The 12444-nt window shown below is 44.1% G+C and overlaps 1 protein-coding gene across 1 annotated transcript in view; it reads right to left on the reverse strand.

Annotated features, from left to right (window-relative positions):
* Positions 1–12444, reverse strand: part of LOC144682207 (meckelin-like) — a 112289-nt gene that overhangs the window by 77052 nt on the left and 22793 nt on the right. The window contains exons 3-8 of the mRNA XM_078544613.1: positions 11834–11915; positions 11354–11429; positions 9071–9137; positions 6566–6601; positions 5084–5155; positions 1943–2058 (exon numbers count right to left, since the gene is read on the reverse strand). Coding sequence (XP_078400739.1) covers positions 1943–2058; positions 5084–5155; positions 6566–6601; positions 9071–9137; positions 11354–11429; positions 11834–11915 — 449 coding nt within the window. The remainder of the gene's footprint in view (positions 1–1942; positions 2059–5083; positions 5156–6565; positions 6602–9070; positions 9138–11353; positions 11430–11833; positions 11916–12444) is intronic.

Raw genomic sequence — 12444 nt, forward strand, 5'->3', positions numbered from 1 at the left:
ACTACCCTTTTACTATTTATCTGCATGTAGAGGACTTTTGGATCCCCTTTATGTTAGCTGCCAGTCTCTTCTCATACTCTCTGTTTGCTTCCTTTATTTCTTCTTACACTTCCACTCTGAACTTTCTATATTCAGCCTGATTCTCTCTTGTATTATCAACTTCAGGCACCCCTTTTCTGCTTCATCTTACTCTCTATCTCTTATGTCAACCAGGGTGCTCTGTCCTACTTATTCTCTAATGGGAATATGTCTCGACTGTACCCAAACCACTTCCTCTTTAAAGGCAGCCCACTTTCCATTACAGCTTTGCCGGCCAATCTTTGATCACTTGTGCCAGATCTGTTCTCATCCCATTGAAGTTGACCCTCCTCTCATGAATTATTTTTACTCTGGATTGTTCCTTGCTCTTTTCCCTAGCTAATCTAAACTTTATGGTACTATGATTACTGTCCCCTAAATGTGCCCTTATTGACACTTTATCCACTTGACCCACCTCATTCCTCAGAACCAGATCCAGCAATTCTGCTTTCATATGTGGTTGACTCTTAACTGCACTCTGGAATGGCCTAGTCAGCCACTCAGTTCAAGGACAATTAGGGATGAGCAACAAATGCTTACCTTGCCCTCATCCCATGAAAGAATAAAGAAAAAAAATCTTATCACCATCTCATCAGGAAACATTGTCATCGGTTAAATATTTACTGAAAACATTTGAATCACCTGGCCTGACGTAATCACCTTGGTGCTAAACACAAACTATTCAATGCTTTGTTTCCTGTATTTAACGCATAAATGGGTGGTGAGACAGGGCTGGGCAGGACTTGGATGAATTGCCATTTACAGCAGTAATAAAGAGGTACTTTTAGTCACCATTGATTGCTACACCATAGCAATAAGCAAAAAACACCACAGTCATTTACTGACTGATTCAATTGTTACCACACATCAACATTGGCTGAGAGGGCAGGTGGGCATCCTAATGCCTGACCTCTGCCAAAGGCACTCCAAAACCAACCACGAGGAAGTGCAAGAAAATGTCTTGTCTCGTCCTCTGATTTTTCCTGTCAAAAGAAGGGAAAGTGATCATTGGCTCCCCTTAATGATGCAGAGGGGAACTGTGCCAGGGGGCTCTCTCCAACATCCCGGCACCACCCCCACTGCCAAACATCAATCCTGCAGTAGCTGAACTCAGCCAGGTGGGGGCGCTGTGATAGAACTACAGAAACTAGGAGCAGAGGTAGGTCATTCGGCCCTTCAAGCCTGCTCCACCATTCATTATGACCATGGCTGATCCTCTATCTTCATACTCCCGCATTCTCCCCATACTCCTTGATGCTTTTAGAGTCTAGAAATCTATCTATTCCCTTCTTAAATATATTCAGTGATTTGGCCTCCACAGCCTTCTGTGGTAGAGAATTCCACAGATTCACCACCCCCTGAGTGAAGAAGTTTCTCATCATCTCAGTCCTAAATGGCCTACCCTGTATCCCGTGACTGTGACCCCTTGTTCTAGATCCCCCCCCACCTGAGGAAACATCATCCCTGCATCCAGTCTGTCCAGCCCTGTCAGAATTTTGTATGTTTCAATGAGATCCCCTCTCATTCTTCTAAGACTTCTAATGACTACAGGCCTAGTGAACCCAATCGCTCCTCATATGACAACCCTGGCCTCAGCTCCCCTGGATCCCATGACCTCCTGCTGGAACTGAACGTGGACACGATCAAGCTTGGCAGTGATAATTGGCCAGGTTGAGGACACTCAATGTCTGGGCCCACACGAGAAGAATGGTTACTTGAACTGGCACCTGGGAAGCTGTACTCACAAGGAGGAAGGGGTGAAAACTGTACAAGATTAAGCATGAATTTTTAAATAACAGACTGGAATTCGTTGTGTAAAGCATAGATGGGATGTGGCAGAGAGTAGCGAAGATGTTTCACTCACGTGGGAGTTATCGAACTGTACAGAATGTAGGCCTCGCCATTGACTAAGGTGTTCACATTTAGTATCACCAGGTTAGTGAGGAGCTGGCATGCTGTCTGATTACTATAAGTCATGTTCTGAAAAAAAAAAAATTCTTATTAGATTGCTTCCACTTAGAAAAACTTTGCAGTGCTGAACCTTACAGCGTAGAAGGCAGCCAACTCAACCCATTTTGGGCACGGAACAGCCGCTCACAGCAAACCACAACAGAGCCCCAGCTGGCATTGATCTTTCCCGCTGGGTTTGAAAGCTGGGATCAACACCAGGACTGGGAAAGAGGTCATGGATATCTCCGCGATGTTCAGGAATACACACAGCTAAAGAGCATGCGAGCTTTTAACAATCAGATGTTTCCCAATGACTAAAAGAGAAGTCGTTACAATTTTAAAAGGATATATTTTAAAACAGGCCCTCTAAACACATCTGTTGCTCAATATTACGGAATAAATAAATTCAAGGAATGTAATATGTGTTCAGCTCTGAAGTCATTTATTGATTGGTGTAAAATGGATCCTCTCTTCGTGATGATTTGTTTCAGGAGTCTACAGAGTCTGGATCGTATTGATTGAATTAGCCATCGCCCACTCTGAGAAAAAGGTTCTGAGAAAAGAAATTGCTTATTTCTAATTAAAACGTATTACTTATATATACCACAAACACTAAATGCTCTTCCTAGTCCTTGCATAATGCCTGAGCAGAACTCAAAACTCATCACAAAATTTCCTACTGTAGTCCCATTTTCCTTAGACATCTAAGTTATGGGGTTTCTTACATCTCTCAATTGTCCCTTCCTCCTAAGCTCTGCAAGCTTTTTAAACTCCCCTCTGGACTCCACTGAGGTGCCCGTGTGGACTTTGTGCTGGAGTGGGGGATGAACCCACAACATTCTGACTCTCAGGCAAGAGTGCTACCCACTGAGCCACAAGTTTGCTATCAGTCAATTATTACTCCTTGATTTATTTTATCATTTTATAGAAAAATACACTCTTACTTTTAACCTTAATTGCTTCTTGTCCTTTCAGTTGGTTTTCTAGTTTTCGAGTAAACACAGTTCCGGCATTATGTGGTGGTGCTGTAATGCAGTTCATTCAGGGAGTCTGAGTTGCTGTGGCAACATGAACTTCTACATACATATTGTAACCTGGAGCTATGGACAGTGATGGTAGAGGCTCCAGTTTTCTTTCCATCCCATGTCTGACCAGGAATCTCTCCCGCTTTTACCACCTGCCGTTGGCATGTGTTGGAAGGAGTTACGAGTTGATCCTCAACCTGTTTGGCCATGTTTTGAATGCATCTTCCTTGGAAATCAAGTCCTGGAGTGAGAGTTGAACCTGGAGCTTCTGGCTCAGAGGCAGGGGTGCTACCCTCTGTGCCACAAAACCTCGAAGCCCAGCAGAATGTACAGGGCACTAAAAAAAAACACAGCAAATTCACTAGCAGGAGTGGATGCTCAACCAGGCTGGAGAGGGAGAAAGAGTGAAGTGGAGATACAGAAGAATGGCAGTATGAACTGTGAGCATTGCAGGAATGAGTGCTGCTGAAAAAAGGACGAAGAGTTGGACAGGTTGCAGCGGCTCTATGAACTGGGACTGGAGGGGGTTGAGTGCCTGAATGATCCAGAACAGTGGGGGCGTTGTCTGTGGGGGAGCGGCTAATCGTTATGTTTTTCCTCAAAACGTTAGACATGTGAGACATCCTCTTGCACTTCAGAAGTAGTTTTGAAATATAAGTTACTGTTATGTTCTTGGCACCAAATGCTGATGACATTTAAAATGTCTGTCATTATTATTTGTCTGTCGGCTTTTCCCAGAATAAATTACCCGTGGGTTCATAGATAGGAGAACAGTGAACCCACAACTTTCTGATTCAGAGGCAAGAGTGTTACCTACTGAGCCACAACTGACACCTGGAAGCTGGGGGGGAGTGGAGGGGTTTGTGGGTGGAGTGTGTGGAGGGGGGGGATATAAACGAGCCTAGAGTCAGCAGCAAGGATGGAGGATGGAGGATCGAGGATGCGATTTTAGGTGCGCTGTAAAGACAGAGATTCTGAAAAAGAATGTGACTGTCACCAAGGAGGAGAGTTGAGTGGTGAAGAGTTTAGTAGGAATCAGGCTATGGGAGTATGAGACAAGTGCAGAGAGGAGATGAGGGGAAATAGATGAGAAACTAGAGAGAGAGAGCTGTTCAGGATTAGGTAAGAGTTACCAGGGTTGGGTGAGGTTGACTTGATGGGCAAAGGAAGGAGGAAATGCAGCTGATACAGCTGAAGGGATGGTTGTTATTTTGGTCACACAGAGGTCCAGGAAATCCTTGCACTTTTTCTTAGAGGTGAGATTGACAGGGTAGGTGAGAAGGGGCTGAAAGAGTGGTTGGTAGTGGAGATAAAAGACCCTAGAGTTATCTTTACTTCCAGGATGACCCTAGACCAGACCTGGTGGAGCTTGAAGTATCCAGGCATCTCTGGTGATGGATTTACAATCCAGTTGTGCGCCAAATACCATCAAGTCAATGCCTCTTGGATTTGAGGGAGCAAAGATGGCAGCAGGGCAAAGGCCCCAGATGAGAGACAGGGGAAAGTTTTGCTGGGGTCAATGGCATTAGGCAACTTGAGGAAGTGGCTGAATGAATCAATGCCTGCAGAGGTACTGCGATGGATGGAAAGCCAAAGGCAATTGGGAGTTTGAAAATGTGGTTTGCAATTCATTCGCCAACTCATGCCTGCAACGTGTGCTCCTTCTTGCTACAGCCTGGCCCTGCCACGTCTTAACCCCAGGCTCCTTGAGCTTGGGCAAAGGTACTGACAGATCGATAAGTCTTCAATGTCCTCCAGAAACTTTCTGCATATTTTTCCCCCTTCAACTGTCTCACGTTCAATTTTCCTCTCCTAATACTGGTGTCATCCCTCATCCATTCTCAATCTGCATCTGTAGATTTGAATAATTACACGAAGGAGGTCAGAGTGGGAAATTGAGGACTTTCTGCACTTGCGTTTACAGTGAGTGTTAAAGTAGCACAAGCCAAATTACAACCAAGTTACACTGATGATAAATCCCATCCTCCCGAGGTCATTCAGTATTTTGTGGTTTGAAAGCTATAACTTACTGAGCATGCCAGGTAACTTGCTTGAAGGTGCATTTCATACCAAATGGAGTCTGGCAAACTTCCTGCGCGAGGCTGAAACAAAATATTACTGATATTCAATCTTACATCATAAGTAATAGATGATGTGTTACGTTTTAATTCCCCCATTTTCCCTCATTCCCCTATTCAGCTCTGGGTACAACCTACACCATACACTGTCTTGTGCCAGCTCTTCACCCGCTGCTGTATTCAGCTATCTCGGTCAAGTACCCGTTTTTTGTGTTCTGTGAGTCCAGAGAGAGTGAGTGTTGGGGGCTATTCAGCCATGGAGGGGGAGCCACTCAACCAGGTTTGATTCTGGTTCGCAGCTGTTACCCACAGGTTCGCACTGGGTTACTAAAGAGGCATCAGGCACCGGGGACAAAATTCAACTTCAACAGGAGCTAGTACCTGTTAGATACCCTTATCTGATTTTCCTTGAATTCAAAAGGAAGGAAAATCGGATGAGATGTTGGTTGATTAGCTAATGTCCATGATGCCCTTTCTCATCAACAAAGTCAGCTGTTACCCTTTATTAGTTGAATTTTCCTTACTTAGCCCAGGATCACTGAAGCCAAATAGAACCCCATGAACACCCGCTTTTCTAAGGTTGGTTAGTTCAACAGAAACTAGAATTCAAACTTGGGACCTTCCTCTTGACAGTCTGGACATTACTTTCTGTCTTAACCATTTACAAGCTAAACCATTGGGACCACCACACCACAGATCTAACTCCAGCTTTTAAAACACATGAGTGTTGTTGGCAAGATCACCCAAACCCGTTTCAAGATCTCTCCTGGGGTTCCACCACCCTTCGTAATTTCCCCAGTCTAAGAGTGGAGGCCACTAAGCATCATGACAATGCGCTTTTCTGGGCTAGAGCAGAGGAAGGGAGCAGAAGTGAATTCAAGCCACAACAGACTTCCATTCAATTGCCAAAGAGCCAGGTATAGTCAAGAAAACCCACGGCCATGAAAAGCCATTGGGGTGTTTGGGAATAGCAGAAAAGCCACAAGAATGAGGGGCATGGACTGAGTGGGACCACCACTCAAATAATAGAAGCACAGAACACTCAAACGGTCAGCCAAATCCAAAAATATTCATCTCACATAAGATGACGAGAAACAGGAGCAGGACTAAGCCATAGAGTCCCTCAAGCCTGATCCGCCATGTAATAAGATGATGGACAATCTCCCATCTCAACTCCACTTTCCTGCCCTACACCATCCCCAACCCCCACCCCAATCCCTTGATTCCCTTAATGCCCATAAATCTGTTGAACTCAGTCTTGAATTGTATTTAATGACTGAATACATCCACTCATACATAGAGAGCAGAATAATTTCATTTGTAAAAGTAATGTAAAACATAGAAATTCAGATTCTAATGTTTGAGTGCTGTTTTGTCCCTAATGATTCTATATTTAAAGCTACATAAAAAAAACAAAGATAAATAAATGCTTACTGGTAATTTAGTGTTTCCAAAGCAGAGACCTCCTTTCTGAAATGAAAGTCACAACTTAATTACAGAATACTAGAAAATAATAAACTTATAAAAGGCAATTCTGACCATTCAGCAATTGAGATCATAGGTATACTTTACCAATAGGACGCAGTAACATGGATTCTACCTCATTATTTTCATCAAGGTTTCTGTCTCCCCCAGAAAACTTGTTAACTGTGAGCAAGATATATCCTAAGGTGAAGAAAATCAAAAAGGGTTTGGGGGCAGTGGTTGTCAAGCTAAGCCTCACTTATGGTCCTGCTTGAATGTGGCTCCAAGTGCCGCACGCAAAGAGAGGTCTGACCATTGGCTACTTACTCAAGGGATGACACATTGTGAGTATCAGTCTTGGATCAGTGGGTAGTGTTATCAGCTGTCCCTTGATTCGAGGATGACATGAGGTGGGTAGCAATCTTGCCTCTGAGTCAGGAGGTTGTGGTTTCAAGTCCTACTCCAGACACTTAAGCACATAAGCCAGGCTAACAGTACTGCGAGGATGCTGTACTGTTGGAGGTGCAGTCTTTTGGAGGAGATATTCAATGAATTGCTCACAAGCTAACATAGAAATACACAGCCACAGTAAAGCTACAAGAAAACAAGTCAGTTATCCCAACCCATCCATGTCAACATTTGTCCTCCATGCAAGCAATCAGGTTTTCCACCCACGGTCGTTGACAGGGCCCTCAACCGTGTCCGGCCCATCTCCCGCGCATCCACCCTCACGCCTTCTCCTCCCTCCCAGAAACATGATAGGGTCCCCCTTGTCCTCACTTATCACCCCACCAGCCTCCGCATTCAAAGGATCATCCTCCGCCATTTCTGCCAACTCCAGCATGAGGCCACCACCAAACACATCTTCCCTTCACCCCCCCTGGCGGCATTCCGCAGGGATCGTTCCCTCCGGGACACCCTGGTCCACTCCTCCATCACCCCCTACTCCTCAACCCCCACCTATGGCACCTCCCCATGCCCACGCAGAAGATGCAACACCTGCCCCTTCACTTCCTCTCTCCTCACCGTCCAAGGGCCCAAACACTCCTTTCAAATGAAGCAGCATTTCACTTGCATTTCCCCTAACTTAGTCTACTGCATTCGTTGCTCCCAATGCGGTCTCCTCTACATTGGAGAGACCAAATGCAAACTGGGCGACCGCTCTGTAGACACCTGCGGTCTGTCCGCAAGAAAGACCCAAACCTCCCTGTCGCTTGCCATTTTAACACTCCACCCTGCTCTCCTGCCCACATGTCTGTCCTTGGCTTGCTGCATTGTTCCAGTGAAGCCCAATGCAAACTGGAGGAACAGCACCTCATCTTCCGACTAGGTACTTTACAGCCTTCTGGGCTGAATATTGAATTCAACAACTTTAGATCTTAAACTCCCTCCCCCATCCCCACCCCTTTTCCGTTTCTTCCCCCTCCCTTTTGTTTTTTCCAATAATTTATATAGATTTTTCTTTTCCCACCTATTTCCATTATTTTTAAATCTATACCTGTAATACCCTGTCAGTCTTTCCACCCCACCCCCACTAGAGCTGTACCTTGAGTGTCCTGCCATCCATTCTTAATTAGCACATTCTCTTAGATAATATCACCACCTTCAACACGTCTTTGTTCCTTTTGTCTGTGACATCTTTTGATTATCTGCTCCTATCACTGCTTGCTTGTCCCTACAACCACCCCCCCGCCTCAACTTCTCTTCCCCCACCCCCTCCCCAGCCCCCCCACCTTAAACCAGCTTATATTTCACCCCTCTCCTAACTTTACTCAGTTCTGCGGAAGGGTCATGAGGACTTGAAACGTCAACTCTTTTCTTCTCCGCCGATGCTGCCAGACCTGCTGAGTTTTTCCAGGTAATTCTGTTTTTGTTTCAGGTTTACCCATCCTGTTCCTATAACCCATCGTCTATCTGTTTAATCTAATCTTAAATGTTGACATTGCTTCTGCCTCAACCAACTACCCTAGAAGTACATTCCACATCATCACAAGAAATTTCCTCTCTGTACTAAATCTCATTCATTTAAATTTTGTATCTTTAGTCCCTCAACTACTGCAAACAAGCTGCCTCTATGTATCCTGTACTATCCTTTCACATATTAAACATTTTTAAAATTCTTTCACCAGATGTGGGCATCGCTGGCTAGGCCAGCATTTATTGCCCATCCCTAATTGCCCTTGAGAAGGTGGTGGTGAGCCGCCTTCTTGAACCGCTGCAGTCCATGTGGTGTAGGTACACCCACTGTGCTGTTAGGGAGGGAGTTCGAGGATTTCAATTCAGTATATTGCTCCAAAACCTGACTTGTTTTAATAAAAAAGGACACAATTTTTCATATCTTTCTATTTCCTCATGCCAGGCAGAATGTGCTTTGTTGAGCCCAGATATTCAGGTAAAGTTTAAGCTCACCCTACGGGCGTAACATTGACTCTACTTGGGTGCTTCTGCTGATTCCAGCAAGAGTAAATCACTTACCAAGTTGGCGGAAGGACATGTACAACTATCGGTAGCCAAAATGAAAGTTTCCTGGCAGGGTACACACCTAACAGGGACACAAAAAATGTATTTAAAACTGCAATTGATCCAGAGTTTGCTGCAACTATTAGTCAAATGAAGAAATGAGGTATGCATAGGAGCCAATACATACAAAATGACAAGACGTCTTGCTTTTCATAGGTGTAATCTCTGTACCTGTACAGTGCCATTGCTTCAGAAAGAGAAAATCAACTTCCATTCCTTAATTTCCCAACGCCATAATTTTTCAGCCTCCTCTCATGATCCCAATAAAGGGGGCTTGGCATTGTTTTCCCTGGTTGGGGTGTCGAGAACCAGGGGACACGGTCTCAAAATAAGGGGTGGTCATTTAGGGTTGAGATGAGGAGGAAATTCTTCACTCGGAGGGTGGTGAATCTTTGGAATTCTCTGCCCTGGAAGGCTGTGGAGGCTCAGTCATTGAGTATGTTCAAGACTGAGATCGATAGATTTCTACATATTAAAAACATCAAGGGATATGGGGCTAGCGCAGGAAAGTGGTGTTGAAGTAGATGATCAGCCATGATCTCACTGAATGATGAAGGGAGCTCGAAGGGCTGAATGGCCTACTCCTGCTCCTATTTCTTATGTTTGGCTGCCTCTCAAACCAGGATAGCCTTATCCTGTTCCTAGGTTTGTTTCCTAATGGCTCCAACAATTTACTGTCTGGTGACTCCCAATGACAACCAAATTAAATTAAGATATGCATTTTCGGCAGCCCCAGTGGCTCAATTGGCAACTGTACCACTCTTGCCCAATAGAGATTGCTGACTAGCCACTGATGTGGCTATGGCAACACCTTTTTAGGTTCATGCATTCATTTTAGTAGAAAACCGTTTAGGTAAACTCAAAATACGTAATGCAATTTGTGTATATTTACTTAACAAATATCTACCATCATTAAGTAAACAAGGAAGTAAAGCACTCACAAATGGTCTAAAGCCTCACACCCTTTGCTTTGCATCTTAGTATTTCACCAGTGAAAGGACAAAAAGTTGCACAGCTGTACACTGCCATATGATTACTGAGATCATAGGCCCACCCACTGCTCATTTTAAAAAAATTTACTGATCAGAAATGCAATTATCAACATCTGGTTCCCACACTGACTATATGTGACTAAAATATCGGACAACATTGAACTATATCCCCTTGTGATGTATAGACCAGGAAAATCCCAGCTTTGATTTCCACATTGACCTGAATTAGGAATAAAGGAATTGTACTGGACTGGAAGGGATCTGTATGGTTCATCAACTTGTTCAAACATCTCAATGTTCAAAAAAGGTCATAACGCTATTTGGTTTTTCAATCTTCAGTCCGTTCCTCTGCCAATATCCATCCAAAAGGAAAGAAGGGCTTGCATTGATATAGCGCTTTTCATGATCACTGAATGTCTCAAAGAGCTTTTGAAGAACTTAATTAAGTACTTTTGAAGTGCAGTCACTATTATAATGTAGAAAATGCTGCAGCCAATTTGTACACAGCAAGCTCCCACAAATAGCAATATGATATTGACCAGACAATCAGTTTTAGTGATGTTGATTAAGGGATGAACATTGGCCAGGGAGAACTTCACTGCTTTTCTTCAAGATGGTGTCATGGGATATTTTATGTCCACCTGAGAGGGCACTCAGTTTAACATTTCATCTGAAAGAAACCACCTCTTACAGTGCAGCATTTCCTTAGTACTACTCTGTCAGCTGTGATTTTGTACTTAAGTCCTGGCATGGCACTTGAACCCACAGCCATCTGACTCAAAAGCAGGAGTGCTACCAACTGAGCCACACCTGACATCCTGCTTCCTACTAACTTAAATTAGCCAATTCCAGATGTAGTGTCGATAAGGCTGCTACAATTAGTCGTTGCTGATGCTATCTGGACACTCCTGCTGAATCATCCGTGTGTGTGTGGATGACAGGTTCGAGTTAGCATGACACCTCCACAGTTCGATAGTTTACTGACTTTCAGTGTCTGGTCTTACATGTGACATATGGCCACATGGATGAAATACAGGATGGGAACCAAAGCTTATGGAACGGTACCCCAAGCAGAGTCAGCTTCTTGATGGTGTTGGACAGGATGGGGGGGAGGGAGGGAAGAGGAGAAAAATTACAGGATAATAAACTTTAAGAAAGAATGCACAAAAACCTCTTCAACAGCTTCGTCATGTTTAGACATAAGTTCAGGTACAAACAAATAAGTCATAGAAGGTGAGACACATACATGTTACCCAAAGCATTTGGCACAGTCTTGTTGGAACAGGTTTCACAGCTGGCTGTCTTCATGGCCAAGTTTTCCACTGTAAAAAGAAAACTCTGTGAATTCTCTCCCACTCCAAATTTTACAGAAATGACTGAATCAAAGCAATTTTCTCCCCCATCAGAATGAGACTCTCGAACGTAAATCAAAGTTATCAATGTTTCTCACTTGCTTTTTGTGTCCTGTTCCAATTCTAGAATTGCCCATAAAAAGAGGCTTCCTCGATGGTGGAGTTAGCAATTCCTCCACCCAGCGCAGCATTAAAACAAAAAAAACCCTGAGGACCCTGGCTCAAGTCTCAATGTGTGAGCAGGCTGACCTTGGCTTATGCAGCAGTTCAAACGTTACAGCTCGGGATCCAAAAAGAATTACAGCCAAGAATGATTGTCTGTTGTAGGAAATTGTGTGCGCAGCACATACCAGCAAAGAATAACAAAAACCTACCTTGAACTGCTCCATCATTTCGACATGGCTGGCAGTTTACACACGTCAAACAGAGTTTCTTGTCCACCGACACGACTTGATCCTAAATAGTTGGCAAAATGTCAAATAAGCAATATGAATTATTTGCACATCATGCAGTAATTATCAGACGTCTCTACTGTTGAATTCAAGCCTTGGATGTGACCAAACAACTCCTCCACCAGGTGCGAGTCATATTAGTGACACTGGGTTGAAGACCACGAGACAGAGGAGTGCATCATTCACTGGACAGAAATAACATTGGCGGGATTTGTCCCATTAGCAGGAAGGCAGTTGATGCTCAGCTGCCATGGAATGGTAAGGATGTCCCTCACACGGATACTAGACCTCCCAACCTTCCTGGTTGGAGAGCCCAGCATGAAGAAGATGATTCAAAGTAAGAAAATGGGCAAAACTTTTATTTCTGTTAAACTTTACCTTCTTCCATTTTTGTCCAATCCCTAGCTCCCCACAGGGACAAAAGGAAACACCAAATGCCAAAAACTTCAACATTCTCGGTTGCCATCCAGTGATTCTGCCTCCATGGACGTCTGCATGATTGGGTATTGGGTGAGGACAGGATTGGCCTCGAA

This window comes from Cetorhinus maximus, chromosome 6 (genome assembly GCF_964194155.1).
Source record: "Cetorhinus maximus chromosome 6, sCetMax3.hap1.1, whole genome shotgun sequence".
Classification (NCBI taxonomy): Eukaryota; Metazoa; Chordata; class Chondrichthyes; order Lamniformes; family Cetorhinidae; genus Cetorhinus; species Cetorhinus maximus.